Below are 26,897 nucleotides of genomic sequence, written 5' to 3' on the forward strand. Positions count from 1 at the left end.
TTTTAGTTTAGTTGGGAAGAGGACGACTGACGGACTGACTGATCTTGATGGTAGTTGAAATGATGATGTTGTTGTTTTGTTTTTGTTGCTGCTCTTTTTTTTTTTGCGGCGGCGTTGGCGACATTCGTATTTTTCTTTTAAATGTTGTTGTGATTCTTATTGCTTTGGTTTGTGATGCTGAAGGCCTGATGTTCAGTGCGACGATTGCCAGTAGCAATTGCCACTTGCTACTACCGATGAGGAAGATGTTGATGCTGACGACGATGATGATGGTTCTTGAGATCGATGTTGTTATTTTATCTTGTCTGATGGCTGTCCATGTGTAGTGGTGGCGTTTTACATAAAATACTCGATTTTCTGATATAATAATACTATATCAGATGTCATTCGAATATAATCAATATTTATTACAAGGGTTTATATATTGGATCCTAATAATACTAATGTTGCCGTATGGAAATTGGAGGACAATTTTGGGACCTCGTCATAATTACACTGATAGCTCCTTCAAAAAAAAATATATATATTTTGATTTAAAGAGGAAAGGGAATTACCAATTTACATATGCAAACATGTTAAGGCGTTTAAACAGTCTAATATCGTGCTATACCAGGTCTTACCACCAATGAGGGTCTATACATTTTGCAACGCCAAAAATGTGCCACACCCAATTGTCTTCGGCAAAATCCGTTTCAGATATTTTTGGAATCGATTTACTATTTACTCAAGCGTTGAATATGGTTAAAGTAAAATCAAATAAGTTTTATAACAAAGTTGGTAAAATATACATAGTAATTAGTAATTCCAGAGACCCCCCACAAACCATAATAACATACTGAAATCAGAATAAATATATATCACTCATTTGCTGCAAAAATCATGATTTTTGAGTTAATGATGCAGAATTGTTCGCTATATCAGACTTCATGTTATATAGCCAATTCAGATGAATATCTCTTACACACTCTGATTAAGAAACTGTAGAAGTTCCTCTGTTACATTTTAGCCACTATGAAATATAAATGTAAAATTTTAATAATTGGTGTACTTTGTGACGTCAAAGATATTGGCGTGTCAGTGAGAACTATTCAAAATGCCAATTAAAAAATTGGCAGAAACTTTGTCAGATTCTCACAATATTAACTCACCATGAAAGGAATCTATCAGGAAATAATTAAAAAAAAGTGAATATTCCTATCCGGAATTGAATCTGGTGGAGGATGATTAACTTCCATATTTACTTTGATCATAACTTTTAAACGCCAATAAATCCTAAAAATAATAACCAAGAATTTTTTACCTCTAAATATCCTGCAAAAATGTTTTTAAAAACCGTTGAATTTTCACCTCTAAATACCCAAACAATGCCCTTCAAAAATATTTTTTTAAAAAACTACGCCTTTTGCCCTTCAAAAATATTTTTTAAAAATATAATAAAAATATTTTTATTAAAAAAATAAATAAAAATATTAGTTTAAATATCTACGTCTTTGGCTCAGAATTTCCTTTAAGGGGACCCCCCATTCTCGGGGTCAACATTTTTTTTTGATTTAATTCGAATTTAAATTAACTCAAGAAATTTCAAGTGAAAATCTCAAGAACTCTTGAAGATATAGCCGATTTATTGTGTCAGCATCAAGTGACGGCTAAAAGGCTTCTCAAACTTAAAACGCGTTTTTCTTTTTTTGCGAATGGCGGGCACGATATCTCAAAAACTAATAACCCAATCGATTCCAAATTTTTACACGTTTTTCTTTGAGTGTATAGCTACGTATGAACTAGGATAAAGCCGATCGGTGAAGATCTTCCTTATTTTTATACCCTTCACCACACTGTGGTACAGGGTATTATGTCTTTGTGCATATGTTTGTAACAGGCAAAAGGAAATGAGATAGACACATGGTTCCTTTTGAGAATATGCATAGAATCACTTTCTAAGTCGATTTATGCATGTCCGTCCGTCTGTCTGTCTGTCCATGTTAAATTGTAAACAAAGTACAGGTCGCATTTATGATCCGAATTGGATGAAATTTGGCATAGGTCACTTATTCGGCCCAAGGACGAACCCTATTGAAATTGGGAAAAATCAGTTCAGATTTAGATATAGCTCCCATATATATATTTAACCGATTTAATGTAAACGGTCCCTATATATCTTTCGATTTGCACGAAATTTGGTACAGCCTAATCATTTAGGTTTAGAATGATGTCTGCCATATATAGTTTCGTCCGATTTCATGTAAATGGTGCCCAAAGTCCCTATATATCTTTTGATTTGCACGAAATTTGGCATAACGTACTGAATTAAGCCTAGAGTGATGTATGCCAAGTTTGGAGAAAATCGGTCCAGATTTAGATATAGCTCCCATATATAGTTTCGTCCGATTTGATGTAAATGGTGCCCCAAAGTCCCTATATATCTTTCGATTTGCACGAAATTTGGTACAGCCTAATCATTTAGGTCTAGAATTATGTCTGCCAAGTTTCGTGAAAATCGGTCCAAATTTAGATATAGCTCCCATATATAGTTTCGTCCGATTTCATGTAAATGGTGCCCCAAAGTCCCTATATATCTTTCGATTTGCACGAAATTTGGTACAGCCTAATCATTTAGGTCTGCCAAGTTTCGTGAAAATCGGTCCAGATTTAGATATAGGTCTCATATATAGTTTCGTCCGATTTCATGTAAATGGTGTCCAAATTCCCTATATATCTTTTGATTTGCACGAAATTTGGCATAACGTACTGAATTAAGCCTAGAGTGATGTCTGCCAAGTTTGGAGAAAATCGGTCCAGATTTAGATATAGCTCCCATATATAGTTTCGTCCGATTTGATGTAAATGGTCCACCAAAGTCCCTATATATACTTCGATTTGCACGAAATTTGGCATAACCTACTTAAATGGGCCTAGAATGATGTCTGCCAAGTTTCGTGAAAATCGGTCCAGATTTAGATATAGCTCCCTTTTATTATAGATTGATTTTAAGTAATTGACGTACTAAGGAACCAATAGGAACAAAACGTTCTGAAATTAGTATAACATAACCTGTGACAAGTTTGTTTGACATCGCTCAATATTTGGATAGAGCTTCCATATATATTTTCGCCCGATTTCAAATACATTGGGCATCAAACTCCTCATGTTAGTCAGATTGACATCAAATTTTGCACAACTTAAAAAATTGAGCATAGAATTAATTGCGTTTTCTAGAAGTGCAGACATAGCCCAACGGATGACCTATTTATATTTGTTTGAAGTCGATTGACATACTTTATGGATAGATCTAGGTAGATTCACATTTAGATAAATATCACATTTTTTTCATCCAATTTTATGTTATAGTCCTGTTAATATACCAATAGTGGTGAAGGGTATCATATAGTCGGCCCCGTCCGACTTTACTACTTTCCTTACTGGTTTAACTTAGTTTGTGGTCAAAAATCGGTAATTTTCGAAAAATATTTTTTCAAAGGTCCGCCATTTTGTTAATTTTAGAGCGAAGTCAATAATCCGAGTTATACGAGAGTCAGTCATGTACCCTTTCTAACACCGTTGGAATTTTCGGATTCCGATGTTCCAGTGAGGAGTTTTCATGCCGCCATCAAAAATAAGGATTTTTTTTAATTACAAAAAACAACAAAAATTTTTTGTAAATTATTTTTTTTTTCTCTTTTAAATCTTCAAATATATATGTGCAAAGTTACAAACCTTAACAAACATTGGTATTGATATACAAGCCAATTAAAATCTTGAAAAATTCCCTTAAACATATTATTTGAAAAATCTCAGAATTTCCTTTAAAAATATTTTTTTTAAATATCTACGCCTTTTGCTCAGAATTTTCTTTAAACATATTTTTTAAAAAATTCTACGCCCTTGCCACAAAATATCCTTCAAAAATATTTTTTTTTTAAACTACGCCTTTTGCCCTTCAAAAAATATAATAAAAATATTTTTTTAAATATCTACGTCTTTGGCTCAGAATTTCTTTTAAACATATTTTTTGAAAAATCTACGCATTTTGCCTCAGAATTTCCTTTAAAAATTTTTTTTTTAAATATCTACGCCTTTTGCTCAGAATTTCCTTTGAACATATTTTTTTTAATAATTCTACGCCTTTGCCACAAAATATCCTTCAAAAATATTTTTTAAAAATCTATGCCTTTGGTTGGCAAATTTTCCAACAAATAAGTATCGATTTCGGTTCACTTTTTATGGTCAGGTATTGTTCACTCTAATGTTCGTTATTGCGATTGTTTTAGTTATGTTTTTCAATCGATTTGGCTCATATTGTATATTTTGGTAAATCTCCCTACCAATAATTATAGGTATAGGTCAATCTTTGGGTATACGCCCCATATTAGGTATTTTAATGACACTTGTTGCATTTTTAGTAGCTTTAATTTGACATTACGGGATCTTCGGGGGTAAACAGCCTCCTCCTTCCTACCAAAGAAGTACATGTACATAGGTTCCACGTCATGTTTGGTATATTTGGTGTCATATAACAATTTTCCAAACTGAGTGTTCGTAATTTAGCATTTCGTTTTCTTCGGGCTGCAATTTGTCATGACCTGTCGTGCTGATCCATGATAGACGTTATAAAACACGTTAACCACTTCTTTCCTTTTTTTTTGTTTTTGGCAGATGTAAACACTTTTCTAAATTTTCAGCCAGGCCTATAATGGAGAATTACAATCCACACAGTGCAGCTCATAGATGGTCCAGCTTTTTGTGTTATATTGTGTCACCTGCCCTAATAATTAACTTTATATACCAATTTTTGTTTTCTCCGCTTGAATGCGAAATATAAATAGCAACCTTCCAATTTATGTTAATTTTTTAAGGAATTCCCAAGAATGACCCTGTGCATGTTGTGATTAATCGGAAATAGTTGTCCGATACCGTCTTATATCTTAATGTCAGTGTGTATATATCTGTGTGTATTAAATGATTTGTTTTGAACTTCAAGATCATATTTTATAACAATAATAAACAAAATAATCTTTCTCTTTAGAGAAGCTGAGCCCCAAAAATTTCCAAAGAGCAAATATCCTTATCAGCAGTTTTTGTGGATTGAGAGTGAGAGGGAGACCGATCGAGAGAATATAATGGACGAATAATCATTATTAGCGATGATAAACAATTCGACGATTGTTGCTCTCTTGCAATTGCTCTCAGTTGTGTTTTTTTTTCCAATTTGTGGTTTGTTTTGTTTTTTCTTTCTTTCTTTGAAAATAAATGACGACTACGAACGACGGCGACTTAAGCGATAACACCTTCTTAGTATGGGATTCAATCTGAATGGGCTGCTGCTCGGTTACCCGTGTCCATTATGAAACTAAAACAATAATAACAACAAAGCTATCAACTACAACTACATATATTAAAATAACATTAATTGCAAATATGAAATTCCGATTGTGAAGATGCATTTTTTAGATTAAATAAAAATATATAGATGTGTATACTAAAAATAAATAATCGGCTTAAACAATGACAACAATAATACAATCATGACAGCCCATGCAAACATTTCAATTTCCAATTATTACCGGCTATGATTGCAACATATCGATAGGAATATAAAAATATTTAGCACAAGACTAAATCACCTCATTTTGAAGATGTTCGTCATCAAAAGGAAACACAAAAATTTTTTTTGTAAAAAATACACATATTAGTCATTATACCCTACACAACAATGTTGTCAGGGTATTATAGCTTTGTGCAGCCACAAAAGTTTGTAACGCCGCGAAATATTGGTCCTAGACCCACCTTTAAGTATACCGATCGTCATATCTCGACTAGCTGACTCGATCTAGACATGTGTGTCCGTCCGTCTGTCCATTATAACTTGTAAAAACGATACAGGCCATAATTATGGACCAATCATCATGAAATTTTGCATGCAGGATGGGTTCTGGCCAATGAAGACCCCTATTGTTTTTGTAAAGATCGGTTAATATTTAGGAGATGAAATGGACCAAAAACTTTATTTTTGTCTGATTTTCTGGTCGCTCCAGAGCGCGCAATAATAGCCCAAACATCACGAATTCGACATGGAGTAGGGGATCGGGCCAAAGAATAAGCATGTATGTTTTGATAAAGATCGGCCAATATTTAGCGGGTCAAATGGACCCTGACTTTTGTGTGAAAAAATTACAATATTTGTATTCGAAAGCGTATATATTTACTCCTTAAGAACATAGACCCGATACGTTTTTAGTATTGACCTTTGAATTGATACCAATTATATTGTCGTATATACTCGGATGTGGAAGTTACACTTAAATATTTACAGGTGCTTAGATATTCATATATTACTTAGTAACCCATTACCACACTAGAGGGCGGAAATATAGCGGTGATTGCTTTGAAATTTTCCATGAGGATCCAGGTATGGTCTAGGACAACGCCTATAATTTTCTATGATGATAAGATAATAATATTGGGATGAAGTGGACCGAAAACTTAATTTTTTGTGATTTTTCGAGACGATCTATAGGCCAAAATTGAAAGCCAAACATCACAACACAACCCCATTTGAAGGAAATATGAACAATTAATTAGAAGAGCTGTACTGAATATTAGTAATATTTGTGGACCTCTCGTCGGTAAAGAGGGTGCAAATATCTCGAAATATTACCATAGCTCATAATGTAGTGACACAGAAAGTTAGATTTTCGTGGAAGTTGTGTAGGGTATCATATGGTCGGCACCGTCCGACTATACTGCGTTTTTATATTGCTATTACTCCTACTATGTTTAATATTATAAATGGCACGTTTTGGTATAGCTCGCATATAACTGTACCGCCCTATTTTGGATACTTTGAATTTTACAACCGAATGTGCAGCGATTTGGCATTCCGGATTTTTGGAAGCTTAGATACGCCTATGGAGAAAACCAGTAAAGAAAGTAGTAAAGTCGGACGGGCCGGCTATATGATACCCTTTATCACATTGGGTATATGCCCATGGTTCCTTTTGAGAATATGCATAGAATCACTTTCCCTATCACGAACCCTATTTAAATTGAAGAAAATCGGTTCAGATTTAGATATAGCTCCCATATATAGTTTCGTCCGATTTTAGGTAAATTGTGCATAAAACTCGCAATTTTTGTCCGATTGAAACAAAATTTTGCAAAGTGTACTGAATTAGGTCCTGATTGATGTATGCGAAGTTTTGTGAAAATCGGTCCAGTTTTAGATATATTTCTCCCATATTTAGTTTATCCGATTATATGTAAGTTGTGCACCAAACTCCCAATATTTTTCCGATTGGGGCAAAATTTTGCACAGCCTACTGAATTAGGTCATGCTTGATATTTATGAAGTTTTGTTGAAATCGGTTCAGATTTAGATATAGCTCTCATATATAGTTTCGTCCGATTTTTGGTAAATGGTGCACCAAACTTTCTATAATTTTTCCGATTGAGACAAAATTTTGCAGAGCGTTTTCAAATAGGTCCACATTGATGCAAACGGAATTTTGTGAAAATCGGTTCAGATTTGGATATATCTCCCCTATACCGATTTTTTGGTAAATGGTCCACCAAACTCCCAAGTTATTTCCGATTGATACAAAATTTTGCACAACGTATTGAGATAGGTTCTTATTAATGTATACGATGTTTTGTGAAAATCGGTTCAGATTTAGATGGGGCTCCCATATATATAATTTCTTCCGATTTTTGGTAAATGGTGCACCGAGGAGCCGACGTCTGTTCCATATACACTAGATAAAATTGTGAACAGCGCTCTGTGCTGCAGCATACCAAGGGTATATGCAACGATTGCTCAATTAGTTCCAGATTTACATATAGCTTCACACACATTATTTTCCTAGATTTCATACAAATGGTACACAAAAGAATCCGATTGACATAAAATTTTTCATAGATTTCAGAATGGTATGTGTATTAAGTTTTTTACTTGGTTCACATATCTATGTAGATCACACATTTAGTTTCGCCCCATTCCATTTCAATGGTCATCTAAAGATTAGATGTCTATTCTATATACAGGATATTGTATATATTAGCATCTCTTGTATATATCCAAAGTGGTGAAGGGTATCATATAGTCGGCCCCGTCCGACTTTTGAACTTTCTATGCTGGTTTTAAACTAAAATAGTTTATCGAGATAAAAAAAAACTAGAACGTCAGGTTCGCGGACGAAATATATCAGCCTAGCCCCATATAATGATATCTACCGATTTCCGGAATTTTTAATATTTAGCATGAAGGAAGGTAGTGTTCAGCAAAAATGTTAGGTTCGAAATTGAGCTATATGGTTACTCAATTAGGCATAGCACCTCATATATTGATAACTACAAGTGTTCGGTAATTCTTATACGATGTAATTAATATTTGTCAAAATATTGCAGCAAAATCGAGCTAATGGTTTGGGATGTAAAAAATTCCCTGTTGGAATGAAAGCCCCCATACTACTACCTTAATTATTTTTACTAAGTTTTCATTTTTGTTGGATTCAATATCCCAATCCCCAAACAATTTGAAATTACGATACAAATACAAATCATGTGATTGAAAACATTAAACGACTTCCAGACACTTGTAGAAGAGATATTATTACGCATTCAAATGACGTTCGCGGTAGCATGGCCTAAATTATCATATGAAAAGAAAGGTTTTTTCACGAAAACAATTTAAGAAAAATATTTTTCATTTATTGACGTTTGTGTTGTTTTTCCTTTCTCCAGATACTACGAAATATTTGTGGAATTTTGTATTACTATGACGTCGGTGGGGAAAATATTTTTCTTGTGCAATTTAAAAGTTATTCTTTTGCGTCATAATCTGCCATTGGTGTCGCCACTGATTGTTGCCAAAACTGGGGGGTTTCATTTGGGAATAAAAACATTTAACTTTCGTTATCTGTTTTTTTTTTTTTGGGAATTCACATGACTTGAGAGTAGCAAATATTTTTCTAAGTGTTGACTTTTTCTGATTACATATTTGCGTCATTGAAATCAATCAGAATGCAATAGTGGTGTTTAGAAAAAAGCAAATTGAAATGTGATTGAATAGATTTAACTTTAAAAGCCTATATATTAACTTCAGGAATTCATCTGCCATCGACAGCAATGGAATACAATTTTGCTATAAATTACGGAAATGGTTTTGTAATAATTGACAAATTTTAATATCGATTGGATACATTAATTGCACGAAGTAATATTTTTGAGCAAACCTACGTTAAATCCTAATGTGTGGTCTATCGAATTATTTGATAAAAAAATATATACGGTTATCTTTTGAGGTAATTTTCCACAACTTTTTGACACATAGTGGACGTTAGCTCAGCCATAACTTTACGAACCTTGGTTTTTAAGTGCTCAAGCGTTGAAGGTTTATCTGCATAAACACGGTATTTAGCATAGCCCCATAAAAAAGTCTAATGGTGTCAAATCGCATGATCTTGGTAGCTAGTTGATATCGCCACGACGAGAAATTAGGAGTTAGGAAATATCTCTTGCAATAAAGCCATATTCGCTTGAGTTGTATTCTTCAATAGATGAAAAAATTATTATCAGATAAGCCATGCTCCGAGATGTTGTCTTCTAATTGATTTTTCCATCGAATTCGTGGCTTCCCATTCTACGTGATCCATCGCTTTTATATGCCTTTTGAGCTGGGGCATCCTCATCCATTCTCACAACATGACCTAGCCAAAGTAGTCGCTGCAGCTCTATACGTTTGACTATGATGATGTCCGAGAATGGATTGTACACCTCATGGTTTATTCGACGTCGATATTCACCGTCGACGCAGATCCAATTTCGTCAATGTCAGTTTAATTAATTAAAAAGAACTAAATTTGTTAAACAACTTAGTTTGACAGATCTGAAATTTCAGTCCCATACTTTTGAAAGCGCGAAATGGATAAACCTGTGTATCTGCAAGCAGCACCCACTGTCACTTTTGTACATGTTAATATTAATTTCATAGTTTTATATAAACGGGTCCATAATGCCCAGAACTTCCCCTTTCACAGGAAAAACTCAGATCACCTTAATGATAGCTTACAATCAATGGAATTCCTTCATTGAATTCAGTCTGAATGTTGTTGGCTTGAAAAGGGTGCAATGACTACTTGGCACGATGGTTGTAAAAAATTCCAAGCGATAATTATTTGCAACAGTTGTAAACTAGTGAAGAACAGAAAAAAAAGAACAGCGAACTGTGCGTAATGTTTAATTAAGCACATGTTACATACAGATTCTGATAGTTATTGTTTTAAACCTTCAAAATGTCGGGGAGTAAAAAAAAAGAAAAACACAACACAAACTGTCTGCAACCAAGATATAATTGCACAATGGGCCCGAAATGCACACAAAACAGCATATGTTACACGCCAACGTCGACGACATCGGTCGAACACTGCGAGCGGTAACCGCCACCCTTGAGGAGTCTGGCAAATTGGGACTGAAAGTAAATGGCTAGAAGACCAAAGGCAAGACGTCCAGTAGACTTGGACCAACTATGGAACTTGAAAACTAAAGCTTTGAGGTATTGATAGATATGTCGGTACCGTCATAAACAAAACTAATAACATCAGCTTTGAAATCCCGAAAAGAATAGTGTTGGCAAGTAGATGAGGCATCTTTTGAAGTGTTTAAGAGAAAAAAATCTCGGAAGTATCTATGGGCCGATATGTGTCGACGGTGAATATCGCCGTCCAATGGACCATGAGTTGTACCATCTATTTTTGGACATCGACACAGTGTGACGTATCAAGCTGCAGAGACTAGGTTGGCTACTCCATGTTGTGAGAATGGATGAGGATGCCCCAGCACAAAATCCATATAAAAGCGAGCCAACTGATGGTTCACGCAGAAAGGGGAGGCCACGAATTCGATGGAAAGATCAATTGGAAGACAACAATTTGGAACTGGGTCTTTATTAAGCTCGGCTTATGGAACAAATGTTCTGTCACAAGCCACCTAAAATGGCTAGTAATTTTGATTGACAATGTGTGTAGCTCGATTAAAAATGGTACAAAAATCGTTTTTTTTTTGTGATCTTAAAATACAGTTTAAAAATTTTATGACAAATAATTTTCCATAGCCTATAATTTATACGAAATTTTTTAGTGCAAATTCATAAATTTGATTTTAATATTCAAAATATCGAAAAGGGAGACATTCAAAACCCATATACCAAAGGTAATACTACTATATTACAAATGAAATATTAACCAAAAATTCTCTCATCAACTTTTCAATATTATTAAAATTTTCTTCTTCACAGTCCCACGGTTCGTTGATAATCGCTAAATACCAGTAGCAATAACAACAACATCATAATTAATGCATTGACAGCAACACCACCAACATCAGCTTTAGCATCATCATCATCGACAGCAACATCTCCAACAAATAACAGGAGCTTAAAACAAAAACCCTGATCTCCTCGCAAGCACGTTAAATGCATTGCAGTGCGAGTACGATATACCTACATACATTTGTGCGTATATACATCGGCTGTTTATGTTCGTATGATAGTATCTCGAATAAAATCAAAACAACATAATCGGAATATTTACAGATCCGTTCATTGTACTCTTCCCATTGAGTCAAATGAAGGCGCGTGCCATAACGCTTATGCTCAAGAAAAGAAACCATTGTTAAAGACAACAAGAATAAAAAAATGGAATTCGGTTTAAACGAATTGGTTATTCCCACCATATAAGGTCCGGTTTTATTGAGAGTTTCCGTCTCATTTACAGGGGCAAACTATTTGGCATTTTGGAAATACATTTTGTCGAAAAAGTGTAGGGACGCTTAGAGATACATGTTAATATAAAAACTGTCATTGAAGAGCATACAAATTAGATCAAATCAAAGATCAGTAACCCAATGTCCGGCTGGCTGATAAAACTTACGAAGAGAGTAACCGATTTCATCCAAACTTTGCACATCGTAATATTACTTCCAAAATTAGTTGATGTTGATCGGTCCACCCCTTCTGGTACTTACCTCTCCAAAATGGTCAAAATGTTATTTTTTATAATAATATTTTAACCATGACTGTATAATGCTGAAAGACGGGACGTATCGGTCGACTCTTTTTAATACCTCCCCCACAAAGTGTCACCAATTTGAGAACTTGTAAATCGCATATGAACCGAACGGAATATCCAATTTGGTAATATGTTTACCGTACCTAGATTTTGCGCGATCATGGGATCCACTTTTCCTGCTAACTTCCTCAGAAAGGGTCCACATTTCGAAAACCTATAAATCTCATATGAATCGAAATAAGTTTACCTTACCTAAACTATTAGATAATGTTTATGCGTTTTAAGATAGTTAAGCGATCCATTTTTGTCTGACTTTCAAATGAAAAGAATATAGCTTAACATATATCGAATTCCAATCCCATGCTTTTGAAACCACGAAATGGATAACTTTTTTATTATAAATGAGGAGGATTTTTTGGAAGGGGCAAGATAATATGGATTTTCGCATGGCCCCATAAAACCCAATTGTATCAAATCGCACAATCTTGGTGGCCAGTTAATATCACAACCAACAGTAATTGGTCGGCCAGGAAATGCAATAGAGCCATATTCGCTAGAGTTATGTGGCATGTTGCATAACCTTGTTGAAAACACATATTCTTCAATGACAGGAAAAAAATTGATTTTCAGAATTAAATGACAGTCTGTCAATGTTTTCGAAGAAGTAAGGTCCAATCACACCATCGAACCAAAGATAGTGTCAAACAGTGACTTTTTTGGATATAATTGTTTCTCCTCAATTACTTGAGGATCCCCCAGAACCCCAAATACGACAAATGCGCTTCATCGCTCAAGAAAAATGCGCTTCATCGCTGAAGAAAATTTAATTGTTCAAGTAACCATTCCACATATCTGCGAAGTTGTGAATCGTCAGCTGGTTTCAGTTTTTGCAGGTGTAGATCTTAATGTAAAATGTGCCAAAGTGTGCCGTAACACAAGCCCAATTCCTGAGAACGATGCGGAATCGACACATTAGAGTCTTCGGCAACACATTTACTTATTGCAGCGTATTGCATCATCCTTTCGCTCTTTTCGCATTACAATATTTGTAACCGCTCCAGTATATTAATATTTCTTTTCAATTTTGCCATGTTTCTTTGGACCCAATCCGTTTCAAACTATTTGGAGTCGATTTGCAAATGTCCATCCGTCCATTCTTTTAAAATTCTATGCTTCTGATAGTTCTATAAATTCCCAATTCCCCATTTACGAACGTTTTCAAACTGTGTTGCAACATACTTGCAGATGTAGGATATAATTAATAATGCAAAAAACAAAGAATTTATTATTGAAATTTCTAAATATTTCCTTGGGCATTAACTTTTTTGGTATTTACAAAAATATATTTTGATATCACGAAATTGTTATTTATAGAAATTGCTGACATTCTTTCCAAATTGATTATAGCGATAAAAAAAATTCGCAAGAAAATGTCAAAAAAAACGATGCCATTCAATATTATAAAGCATCTCTGCAGAAAATGTGGGTGTGTTTAAACAAACACACAAGAAATACAAAATCAAAATAGGCAAGTCGATGAAATGTAGTGCCGCTAATCCTTTTGACATTTTTATGACTTCCACTAATAACCCATCCATTATTATAATTAATTATTAGGACATTTGTTAGTTAGTGATAGTGGTGCGATTCGGAATAAATCTATTTTTAAATTTTTTGATTAACGTGAAGAAAATAAAGCACATGACACAGATTCTATTTTGGTTCCAATTGTGATATTTTAATAGGCATATGTATGTATAAATGTATATAAACATATAATATTCGAATGAATTGATTTATAATCAGTCTCCAAACGTCATCACATTCTTCAGATGTTATTTTGACGTTTTTTTATTAATTATTTAATAATATTGACGCACATTTTAATGATCATCCTCAAAATACCAAAAATAGGGATATACCCATACCATTATATATAACCTAAACATGGACATTTATTGACAAGTTATGATAAGTTAATTTTATTGAAAAACTTATGTATATCCATGGGATAATTATTACAAGGTAGGGCACAGCTACCAACTGATTACAATTTTTTCTCAAGGTGGCTTGTTCCATCAAATCAAAATATGTATTTTGTGTATGTGTGTGTATTGTTTTGAATACTGTGTCAAAAAAATCAAAATAAAGTGAAATATATTCAAATTTAATTGAAAATTTTAATTAAAAATTACTCGATTATAATGCCGAGCAAGACTCATGTGTAATATAGAGGAATCGCGCAGGCTCGCACTTTTCTCCCGACGACTGAGTCAATTACGATCAGAAAATGCGCACATATTCGAGCATTTTAATCTTCCAGCAGTACTAAAAAAGGCTCGAATATGATTAAAATTTTCGAAAAATGTTAGCTCGAATGATGCTCGTCAGAACATGAGAACTCCCATTTTGAGTAATTTTAATTCAATTTGTCAAAAAAATATTTTATATATACATATATATTTTTTTACTTACTTTACTTTTATAATTTTACGTGTTTTATTATCCATAGTAATTACTATTTTAAGTAATTTATTTACCACCTTCCTACACTTAAGTTACTATAATTGTTATTAAAATTTGTTACTAAACATTTTAACGTAGTTTACCGCCTTAAGGTCGGAAGACATCATGAAATAGAAATAAAAGGGGACCCCCCCATTCTCGGGGTCAAAAATTTTTTTGATTTAATTCGATTCTACACTAATTCAAGAATGTCTCTACAAAATTTCAAGTGAAAATATCAAGAACTATTGAAGATATAGCCGATTTATTGTGTCAGCATCAAGTGACGGCTAAAGGGCTTCTCAAACTTTAAACGCGTTTTTCTCTTTTGCGAATGGCGGGCACGATAACTCAAAAACTAATAACCCAATCGATTCCAAATTTTTACACGTTTCTCTGTGAGTGTATAGCTATCGTATGAACTAGGATAAAGCCAATCGGTGAATATCTTCCTTATTTTTATACCCTTCACCACACTGTGGTACAGGGTATTATGTCTTTGTGCATATGTTTGTAACAGGCAAAAGGAAACGAGATAGACACATGGTTCCTTTTGAGAATATGCATATCACTTTCTGAGTCGATTTACGCATGTCCGTCCATGTATTTTTGTGAACAAAGTACAGGTCGCATTTATGATCCGATTTGGATGAAATTTGGCATAGGTCACTTATTTGGCCCAAGGACGAACCCTATTGAAATTGGGAAAAATCGGTTCAGGGAGGTTACTCTGTATTGCGATGCGTGAGAAAAATTTTAACGCATCGCGAAATTGGTACTCTCTAATTCGTTTTCGTATCTCCTTTCGCATCTAGTTTACGCAAATGTGGCATCACCGCACTCTATAATACGAAAACGCATGTCAAACTCGTTCGTTAAGCGCAAATATCTTGCGTTAACAAAATAGCAAACGCAAAGGAAGCGAAACATATAAGTAAGCTCAATTAATTTTTTTATTTTTATATAAATTGTAAATTATTTTAAGTAAAAGGCAAAAAAGTCACAGTTGCAGACTCAGCAACGTCAGTTCCTAACTTAAGTAGATTTTATGGGGCAACACAGTGATTTGGCAAAGGGACAGTTGCAGAGTTCAAATTCGAAACAACGCGCCAACAATTTGTGGACAAAACTGTCTGATGACCTCAATTCAAATTGACCTCCTGTAAAAGATGTCGGTGGTTGGAAAAAGTAATGTATTATATTTTTTATATATAAATGTGAAACTATGTGTGCATATTTACAGGTTGGTGTTGATAACCACCTTGTCCAAGCAATTTCAAAGCAGCGGCCTCTTTTATTGGGATTGGAATTGTTGTGGATCTATTTGGAAAGACGAGCGTTTAATAAATACATAAACGAATCTTTATTGAAACGAACATTTTGTATAAATCTATAAAAATTAAATATTTGAAAATGTTTGTCACATAATTCGTACTTCTATTTTAATACCCGTGGTAACTTAGGGAGAGTATATTTGATCGATCTCATAAATTTCTGTTTTTGTTTTTAATTCGTTCATCATTTTTGTTTAAAAAAACACTCGTACCACACAAAAAAATGTTTTCATTTAAAATTTTTTGACGTTTCCTTTTGTCATTCTTCGTTACTGTTTACTTTGTGGCGACAGTGTTGCCCTATTTTTGATTTAGTTTGCGAATGCGTTTGCGTGAGCGTTACAGAGTACCAAATTGTACTCTTAACGCATTTAGCTTTCGCATCGCACTTGCTTTCGCAACGCAATACAGAGTAACCCCCCAGATTTAGATATAGCTCCCATATATATTTTCGTCCGATTTAATGTAAATGGATCACCAAACTCCCTATATATATATTTCGATTTGCAAGAAATTTGGCACAGCGTAATGAATTAGGCCTAGAATGATGTGTGCTGAGTTTCATAAAAATCGGTCCAGATTTAGATATAGCTCCCATATATAGTTTCGTCCGATTTTATGTGAATGGTGCACCAAAGTCCCTATATATCTTTCGATTTGCACGAAATTTGGCACAGCGTAATGAATGAAGTATAGAATGATGTGTGTTAAGTTTCCTGAAAATCGGTTCAGATTTAGATATAGCTCCCATATATATTTTCGTCCGATTTAAGGTAAATGGTCCACCAAAGCCCCTATATATCATTCGATTTGCACGAAATTTGGCAGAGCGTTCTGTATTAAGTGCAGAATGATGTGTGCTGAGTTTGGTGAAAATCGGTTCAGATTTAGATATAGCTCCCATATATAGTTTCGTCCGATTTATGTATATGGTGCACCAAAGTCCCTATATATCTTTCGATTTGCACGAAATTAGGTCTAGAATGATGTGTTTTAAATTTCGTGAAAATCGGTTCTGATTTAGATATAGCTCCCATATATATTTTCGTCCAATTTAAGGTAAACGGTGTACCAAAGTCCCTTAATATCTTTCGGTTTGCACGAAATTTGGTACAGCGTAATGAATTAGGTCTAGAATGATGTGTTTTAAATTTCCTGCAATCGTTGAAATCGGTTCAGATTTAGATATAGCTTCTATATCTGACCATTCATATTGCTGGTCCTTTAAAAATGCGATGTATATTAGGATTCATCTGTTGAATATATCCAAAGTGGTGAAGGGTATCATATAGTCGGCCCCGTCCGACTTTACTACTTTCCTTACTGGTTTAACTTGGTTTTTGGTCAAAAATAGGCGATTTTTCAAAAATATTTTTTCAAAGGTCCGCTATTTTGTTAATTTTAGAGCGAAGTCAATAATCCTAGTTCATACGAGAGCCAGACATGTACTCTTTCTAACACCGTTGGAATTTTCGGATTTCGATGTTCCAGTGAGGAGTTATCATGCCCGCCAGCAAAAATAAGGACTTTTCTTTAATTACAAAAAACAACAACAAAGCAATAACAAACATTTTTTGTAAATTATTTTTCTTCTCTTTTAAATCTTCAAATATATATATGCAAAGTTACAAACCTTAACAAGCATTGGTATTGATTTACCAACCCATTGAAAATCTTGAAAAATTAAAATCAAGAATGGGTGGGGTTCCCTAAAATAAATAAACCTTTTGAATTTTCTCGACTGGAAAAATTTATTAAAATTCATTTTAATTCAACAAATTTCCAAAATATACTTATTGTTTGGTGCTAGGCACTTATTACCTGAAAATGCTGCTGGAGGAACCTCAAAGTCCATTAGGGATATTCTGCATTGAAAAAAATGTTAGGAAGATTTGAGGTCAAATTTTGGATAAGAATATTACTATTGATTATTTCGAGCAGTTACAGGCGAAATGAAAACATTTATACACCGCCCATACAATAATTTCCTAAATGGAAATTTATAAAATTCAAAAAATTTTCAATTTCTACTTCATTGTCGGAGATAGAATGTATTAACGGTTTTTAGGCGACGCGGCGTCTACGACCCACATTTTACCAGGACAACTACTGTCCATTATAAAAAATGCAGAACAAACAATAATCAACCAAAAAGAAAAATAACAATTTATATGGTTATTTATATAATTGTATTTATTTGTCTTAGTTTAAAGTCCACTATACATAAATGTAATAATAGTATATTCAATACTAGTTTGTTGTCGTTATGTTATGTGTGTTATTTTAGTTGATCTCTTCGAGTGATAGTTTTGATAAACATTCACATCAATTTACATGTAAATGTAGTAGCTGATGATGGTTTCGCACGCGTTCTGCATTGCAAAAAATGGATTTTGTTTTTACAAAATATACAGAATTGCCGTGTCTGATGCATGTTGCTTCATATCTTTTTTTGTTAATAAAAATGGTTCGATTGCCGTGTGAACGTGCATTTTATGCACATCATATATGTTTGCAACAAAATAATAATTAACTAAGCGGTCAAGAAATGTTAAAAAAAAATAATGCCTGTAAAATTTATTTTAGTAATGACATTCATTCGTTCATATCTGTTAAAGACAAAAGGGATTGAAATAAATATATATTAAAGTGTTGACGTTGCAAAATGATTGTTATATATTGTTAAGAAGTTTTTAAAACATATCCATTAGATGTATAATTAACATGAATATACATTTAATTTATAGTGTTGTTTGTTTTTTATTTGTCGACTTATTATTTATTTTTATTTTAGCATAGAGTTTAAAAACAAATATTTTATTCAGTATAGTTAAATATCAATGTGGGGTGTTTTTTTCCTGTTTTTTCTTTCATACTTTTTTATATAAAATGAAATTACAATTCAGAACTAAATCATCTTTTATATGAAACTAATTAATAATAAACAAGTTAATTAAAACAAAGTAGTGTTGTGTGTGTTTGAATTAAATCCATCATATATCTTTTTGTCATTAAAGAAACACAACAATTCCCTTTAAAGTTTATTTTAAATCAACCAATTACATACAAAAATAGCCCCTAGAACAAAAAAAAAGTAATATATATATATGCATGTATAGTATATAAGTGAAACCATTACACCTACTGGGCTTTGCTTTAGTTAAAATCTGCCTTTATTTCTTCTGTACCTTGACTTTGAAAGATTAAAGCCAATGCAATGGTTCAATGTTCTTTACAAGAAAATAGCTTATGAATCTACCAATATATGTATATTCATTTATGCTCAATATATGTGTGGTTTTAGATACGATATTATGTGATGCATGGTTAAAATATAGGGGTGGAGGAGCTTGATGTGTGTTGGTAATTTATTTTTGTATAAATTTTGCAGATTTTGGATATTTTTCTGGTTGATAATCGGGATCTTTTTCAAGTCGTTCACGGACCTGGGTACGTATGGCATCGGTGCAGGATGACTGTACAGCTGTATCATTAGCAATTGCTCGTGCAATTTCTTCGGGCGTCTGTGATTGGTTTGCAGCAGTTGATGATCCAACGCCAGCATTTTGTATGGCTTTGCCAACACTGTCAGCTATTAGGGCTCTAATTTCTGTAGGAGGTTTAGTGTGCTGGACTAATTTTCTTCGCTTAGATGACATCCCTGATATGTAAGCATCTGAATAGGGTGGCTGATTGGGGGGATTCTGAAGAGAAATGTAAATTATTAGAAATCTTATTGTCACCTAATGATTAATGGAAATCTTAAATAATGATATGAAATGTAACCCCCGGTCAAAGTTAACAACTCGTTTTTTTCATATACTATAGCCATATCTGTTTTTAGGGAAAATGAAAATGTTATTTAATTTTGTTTTTGGGCGGGTCAATACTAAACGATTATTATGAATCCGCTATTGTTTGATTATGAAGAAGTCTACGAAAATAAATTCTACAAACTGCTAGTTATTGGACGGAACTTGTATTTCACTTAGGGTGTAAAATAACCTAATAAATTTAAATTGTTCAATATGTTGCAGATAGTCGAACATACTAACATGTTCTGTTAAATTTTTACGGCTCAGAACTTTTTGACGCCGTCCTGCTACCACAAGAACCACATTTGCCTGATGTGTTATCAAAATCTAGTTATTTTAAAAATGTTAACTCACTTCAGTTTGTCTTTGTATATCACGTGTTATAATCGGCAACCAATCATTGGGGAAGTTACGATGCCATGGCGAAGAACCTGCAACAACATTTGGTAATGGTTCGTCATCAACTTCAGTCTGAGAAGTGCCAGCCACTTCGTTCATTTCTTCATCTGTGTCCATGGGCTACAAATGAAAAGAAAAAAATGACCAGATTTAAACAACTAGTCCTGTTATAATGGCTCATGTCAACACTTACCAAGGGTACACTGTTACTACTATTGTTAGTGGTTGAATTACGATGTACTATAAATTGTTGGGCATCATTTTCATCGGAACTGGTTGGTAAATTGGGACTTAAGTAAAGAGTCAAAAATTCTACAACTTCTCCATCGAAATCTAAATGCACAAAAAAGGAAATTTAACTGTATGTTCGACAATGTAACTCTATGATAGTCGTCTTTACTTACTTGATTGTATAGATACACACAGTAAACGCATCAATTGACCCCAATAGATGTCAGCATTAGCACGACCAATACACACGATTAAGACACTGTACAAACGTTTTCTAAATTCCTCACATATCTTACGCAGTTTCTGCTCGAAATCTGCCAAATTTACAGGATTCTTGTTCATTAGATTTATGACAATTGGCAGAGTGGCCCGTAAAATGTTGAATAGGGAATCCCTAGAATTATATTCGGGTTTCTCGTATTGTGGCAAATATAGCAGAGCTTCCCCAAACCATTGGACAGCACGATTGATGGCTGGACTCATATTCTCCTCATTGATAGGTTGTCCTTTAAACATTTGATTCTCGATAAATGTCATTAGCTGACTGTGTATATTAAGCCTTCGTGTTTCTGTTGAAGAAGCTGCGCTGTTGCGATTACCCAGCTGATAGAGAAGATTACTTCCTGACGATGAAGATGATGCACTATTGTTGGCATTCGGTGATGGATCAGTCATTGTTGAACCCACTGTACGAGCTGCTGAGGCACGGCGTACACGTTGTAAAATACCAGACATATTACGTCGTCGTGTAATAATATTTGCTAATGTATTATAACAGTTTTTTTTTCGTTTTCAAACAAAATAAAAAATACAATCATGTTTATGATGGGAAGGATGATGGATGTACGTACATATGGTGTGATAGATTATGGAATTTCAAATGCATATGCCATAAGTATTTATAATTGAAATATGTCGGAGGAATGTATGTTGGTGGAATTATGACCAATTAAAAAAAATTATGGGGGCAAAGCAAAAAATCTGATTTCCGAAATCAAGAGACAATTTATAAAATTTAACAAAAACAAATGAGTTGTTTCTGTAGGGTGTGTTATTATATCTCAGAAGAGGTAGAAATAAAAATTAAATCTTTGATTTGACTACTGGGTGTAATATTATCGAACAAAAAATACATTTTTGTGTTGTACCAAAATTTATTGCAGCTCCATTTATGAATTAAATTGATCCAAACAGATTTTGTAGTTGATGTGGCAAAGATTGGCAAATAAATACTAATCTATTGTACAATATAATGGATAAATGGATATAATGGTTCGATTTTCACAATTTTTTGTCGCATCGTGCTAGTTTTGCATGATAGCAGTTGATCGAAATATGTTACAATCATATAAAAGAATTAAGAAATTATACTCCTGCTGGAGAACAATATATTTTCTAAGAATAGAATTTTAGCTGGTGAAATTTTAATCGATTTCACATAAAATATTTTACCTTCACAGCATGACGATTATTTCAATGTAGGGATATATGTGAACGTCGTGTTATATAATGACATGCAATAATTTTCAAATATGCAAAAAGTTTATTTTATTATATACACAAGTTCCCTAAGAAAATCATTTATCCTCAACATATGTGACATGCTGTTTATAAATGAATGATTTAGAAAAAATAAATAAATAGCATAACAACCAACATTCCCAAATACACTGCCACCAAAAAATGGAATTTTTTTTAACATAACATACCATCACCATAAAAACAAAATGGATTTTGTGACAACGTTAAGAAATAATTCACTCTTACCTCGATTACGAGCAGCAAGGCTACCCAATCCCGATGTACTTGTATTATTTTGATTTGTATTTCGGCCAGTATTATCATTATTAGCATTGCCCTGATGATCGCGAACATGATGGCTATTACATGACAAGAAACGATCAAATGATGATACATTATTTGCTGGTAAGACACGACCATTCCAACCGGGAGGCATACCCAAAACGGGTATATTACCAATGTGTACTTGTGGACGTGATGTTGAACGAGTTTGTGTTGAAGTTGTTGGTAGTGTAGCTGTGGTAACACGAGCCGGATTAGCATTATTTCCAGTTGTGGACGATGTTGAATTAGCGGTTGTCGCTGTGGCATTATCGTTACTGCCTGTGGATGTTGTTGTGGGTGCAGCATTATCGGAGTTAGTACCTCCGGTTCCTGAAGCAGCAGCGCCAGTGGCTGCCGCACCAATGGGTACATCAATTGATACCACATTTGGACTGTTAATATGAACATGAAATTCAGTATCAAATGGTGCTGCACTGACTACATTTTGTAGCAAACGGGCAACTTGACGTTGGAAATTGCCTGTAAAAAAAACAACAAAATGTGGCAATTATTATTATCATCTAATATACATGGGTTAAAATTAGTATATGAATAAAAAATGTTAATGTCAATAAATATAGGGATTATTGGGTCACGGGGAACCTGCTCAGAAATAAAAATGTAATTTAAACAGTGGTCATACAAAAACACTTTTGGACTGTTTGCACAGGTAGATCTAGATTGAGCAAATAACAATTATTTAATAGTCCCTAAAAAATATTCTTTAAAAAATCCATGATTAATCGTATACTGAGTAACATCTTCAGCAACAGCACATTGGGTAAAATTAATGTAATCGTTTCTGGTGAGTGCCATGTTTGTAAGACGGAAGACACGGTCATTCATATTTTGTTTGGTTGCACGAGATTCACCGCCACCAGAGTCAAGTTTGCGTCGTTCAATGGAATCCAATCAGTAGAGGATTTCATTAAAAAACACAATTGGAATCATCTTTATGATTTAGTCGAGTTCATCAAGGAAATTAACGTCAACATTAAATACACATTGAAAGCAGGTAGACAAAGTCTACATAATTGATGGTGGCGCTTTTTTACTCGTTTTCCGGGAGGCGGAACAAAATACTTAAAGAGCAAAAAAAATTAAAAAAAAAATCACGCCTTAGACAGTCGCTGAAAAAATATTCTTTAAAAAATCCACGTCTTAGACAGTCGCTGAAAAAATATTGTTTAAAAAATCCACGCCTTAGACAGTCGCTGAAAAAATATTGTTTAAAAAATCCACGCTTTAGATAGTAGCTTTAAAAGATATTCTTATCGTTTATAACGGACTATCGCTTATTGGGATTCAACAGTCCCTCGACTGTCGTTATAAATAATTCCGAGAGATGAATTTATAGTATTGTGTTATATCGAATTATTATCTACAACTACAATTGTTTCCACACCAAATCTCAAATGAGGAATGTTTATCAAATACGAGATTTGTAATTTACCATCTTTACATTTTTATTCTTTGGACAGAATAACCTAGATTCACGTTTGAAAATCTCATTTAAATCCCATCAAGGTACGTATATTGTTATTATTATTTTTTGCAAACAAGCGTTAGTATCAAGCTCTTTGCAACATTCCAAACTAAAATTTTTTTTAGAATCATTTTTAAACGTATTAGTAACATTAGTGGCTTAAAAAACTTAGAAAAAAACAAACAACCAAATAATATTACAACATACGTTCTAAGTAATATGCTCGTGTAGGTTGTAAAACAATTTCTAAGGTACCACCTTGAGCTGGGGCTAAATTTCAGGTGAGGATATTTCAAAAATAAAAAATACATATCATTCATACACACTACTATTATTCAAAGGGGAAAAACGGAAAGCTTACCACGACCAGCAGCATCATTGGCATTGTTTGCATTACTATCATTTGTGGGGGCACCAAAATTTATAATGGGCGGCCAGGTGACTGGATCGTCAACTGGATCATCGACGGTAGCGTTGTTTGTATCAGCACCATTGGCAGATGAAGTGTTGGAAGTTGATGCAGCGGGAGCTGTTGTATTTGTTGATGAACCCGTTGTATTAGATGTCGATGGTGTTGTATTATTTGTAGTTGTATTATTACGTTGGGCTTGTTGGTTTTGGCGCAATGCAGCTGGGAACATGGCGGGTGTAATGAAGTTATTAGAACTAACATAACCACTTTGTTCTATTAATATCGGACGACAAGTTAAATATCTCGGAGCAGATTGTGAAACATCCAACATCAAATCAGAAATTGCATGCTGTGCATGTGACAAATAGTGGAATGCTTCGGAAACTCGATCAAATAGACGTTGAGCATTTTCACGACCATTTGTGTCCTAAAATATTTCCAAATTAAATTGCTATTATATTAGAATTAAGACGTGATACTTACACTCTCCTCAAAGGTTTGGTCATTTTGCAACAATGCATAATATTGATCAACAAATGGATTTAATCTAGCCTGGACTTGGCGCATTTGTTCAATTACACCTGCAAGTACTCGTGTTCCAGTACGGCGCCTGGATGCATCGCCATTATTAGCATCAGAACCTTCAGCTGGGCTTGATGAGCCGGCATTTTCTTCATTGGCAGCATTATCGTCTGCTGTGGATTGTGTAGTAGCAGATGAATTATTCTGCTCATTTGTTGGTGTATTATCATCGTCATCTTCGTCGATATCTTCAATAATCACCGATGCAGCTGGTGTATTTTGCTCGGCTGCATCTGCGGTGGTTGCATTAGTTGTGGCGGTGGCTGTGCCATTATTGGTATTAGTTCCAGATTCCTCTGAACTAAATACTGGGGGCAATTGTACTAGTGTTACATTAGTATTGCCGCTACGACGTAATGCTGCCTGTACAGCTCCCTGTACCATTTCAACAATCTGTTGACTTTGTGGTATATCCGATGTTATACCTACCTCAACGACCGTAGATTCCATAGTCCAACGACCACGTGCCAAAATATCAAGAGATTGATTATTTAAACCCTAAAAGAGTATGATAATGATGATCACACTGTAGATATTATTTTCTGTAGAAAACTTACTCTAGATGGATCTTCCAAATAGGCAGCAATATTATTAGCACAGTCAAGCATATGCCTAGCTACGGTAATACGATTCATGCAAAAAGATGATGATACAGCCAAAGGATTTACTGGAGTTTGAGTATTGCCCTGAAATAAAAATAAAAATAATTAAAAAAAGTAAATCTTTGTTCTTAAAATATATTTCCAACCGAATAGGTTAATGCGAAATATTTATAAACATGCATTAATTTTTTATTACTAATAAAATAAAATATGACATTTACTGACACATTAAACAAGTTAAACTCTTAGCAAAACATGGAGGACAGAATATTTTTGATGTAAAATCAAATCCTAAGGGCACTGATAACAAATATGAACATTTTCTTGCGGAAGTCCATACTTACTGAGATATGTTGCTCTCCATAATCCCGCTGAGACCCCTGTATTTTCCCCAAGACATTTAAAATTTTCTTGGAATTGATATCCATATCCATAAGCATCCATGTGTAAGTGAATTTAAGCAAGTAAAAAGGATAGTACTGCCGGTCCGAATTTGTTATACCCTTTAACCATGATGTTGACATTTAAAATGTCTATGTTCAAAATTCTTAAAATGCCGAAAACGTTATATGTGGCTGTACTAAAAGGGGATCGATATTGAAAATGTTCGGTAGTGAGATTAGACAATAAGAATACAAAGTACCTAATTACAGCCAATTTAGTTGAAAAACGTTTCAAAAATCGTTTTTTTTTCGAATATTGTGTGGTACCGTTAGATGGGAGCTACAACAAAACATGGACCGATACCAAACATCCTACGAGTTCTACCAGAGCTCTAGCTTAAACGGATTGACAAAGTTAATATATACTCCACCTTATGTCGGAGGATATAAAAGGCATGCTGAAAATACAATGGGTCTTAGAGGATCTTTAGAGTCGAGTACCTCAGGTAATATACATTTTCGAAGGAAAATATGGGACCTTAAAGTAAACCACAGGTGGAAAATACTTTCATAAGAACGAATTGCATCCCCTAGACTAAACAAAAGTGAATAATTCTGCATTTGACTTACATTCGCATTTACCGGAAAAGCCATAGTACCGACAACCATACCATCCAAAGCTCGAAACAGGGGTGAATTGCGCATACCACCAGCCCCAGTTCTACCGCGAGTTCGACGTTCATTTGCCGAACCAGTTGTATTGGAACTCGAGGACTCCGAGTTAGCCAAACGTTGAGAGGGAGGAGGCCTTTCAGCCACATGAACCACTTTGCCGTCAACATCTGAAATTAAAATTTAAAATATTACCAATATTCAACTCCCACGCATAAACAATCATCAATGACTAACCATATTCCTTCAACTGTTTGTCATCGACCATAACACGACCACAGTAGATAATACGCTGCTGATCGGCAGCAATGTTGGTTTTCTCCGCCACCTTATCCTTAAATTCACGCACTGTGATCTATGGGAATAAGAAAAAGACGTGTTATAGAACACCAAATATATCGCAGCAAAAAAGAAAATCGCATTCACTGCACAAAAAGGACTCGCCCAAACTCAACATATGTGCAAACTGGATGTGACGTTGAGTGTGCTTAGCCCCACTCTCTACTTACCTCATTGTCAATGCTGAACTCATGGGTCTGGGCATCCAAAGTTTTCACTTTAAGATTTATAAGCAT

The 26,897-nt window shown here is 34.2% G+C and overlaps 1 protein-coding gene across 1 annotated transcript; it reads right to left on the bottom strand.

Moving 5' to 3' along the window:
- Positions 1-26,897, bottom strand: LOC133327701 (mucin-19). Its single transcript, XM_061536251.1, has 13 exons — positions 26,832-26,897; positions 26,560-26,677; positions 26,281-26,492; positions 25,223-25,351; positions 24,567-25,163; positions 24,033-24,510; positions 23,879-23,941; positions 22,108-22,665; positions 20,514-21,101; positions 20,303-20,442; positions 20,065-20,229; positions 19,264-19,599; positions 1-10 (listed from the first exon to the last, which is right to left on the bottom strand). Exons 1-12 carry the CDS (start codon positions 26,895-26,897, stop codon positions 19,264-19,266), a joined length of 3,450 nt encoding a protein of 1,149 aa, XP_061392235.1. The 3' UTR covers positions 1-10.

Source organism: Musca vetustissima, unplaced genomic scaffold, assembly GCF_032173495.1.
Source record: "Musca vetustissima isolate MV318-11 ecotype Yass unplaced genomic scaffold, APGP_CSIRO_Mvet_v1 utg29964, whole genome shotgun sequence".
NCBI classification, from domain to species: domain Eukaryota; kingdom Metazoa; phylum Arthropoda; class Insecta; order Diptera; family Muscidae; genus Musca; species Musca vetustissima.

Coding starts and splice junctions, on each gene's coding strand:
- LOC133327701 (XM_061536251.1), bottom strand. CDS start 26,897: ATGCTTATAAATCTTAAAGTGAAAACTTTGGATGCCCAGACCCATGAG. Junction 21,102..22,107: donor CCTTGCTGCTCGTAATCGAG/GTAAGAGTGAAT, acceptor ATAATACATTAG/CAAATATTATTACACGACGA. Junction 20,230..20,302: donor GTAGTAACAGTGTACCCTTG/GTAAGTGTTGAC, acceptor TTTCATTTGTAG/CCCATGGACACAGATGAAGA.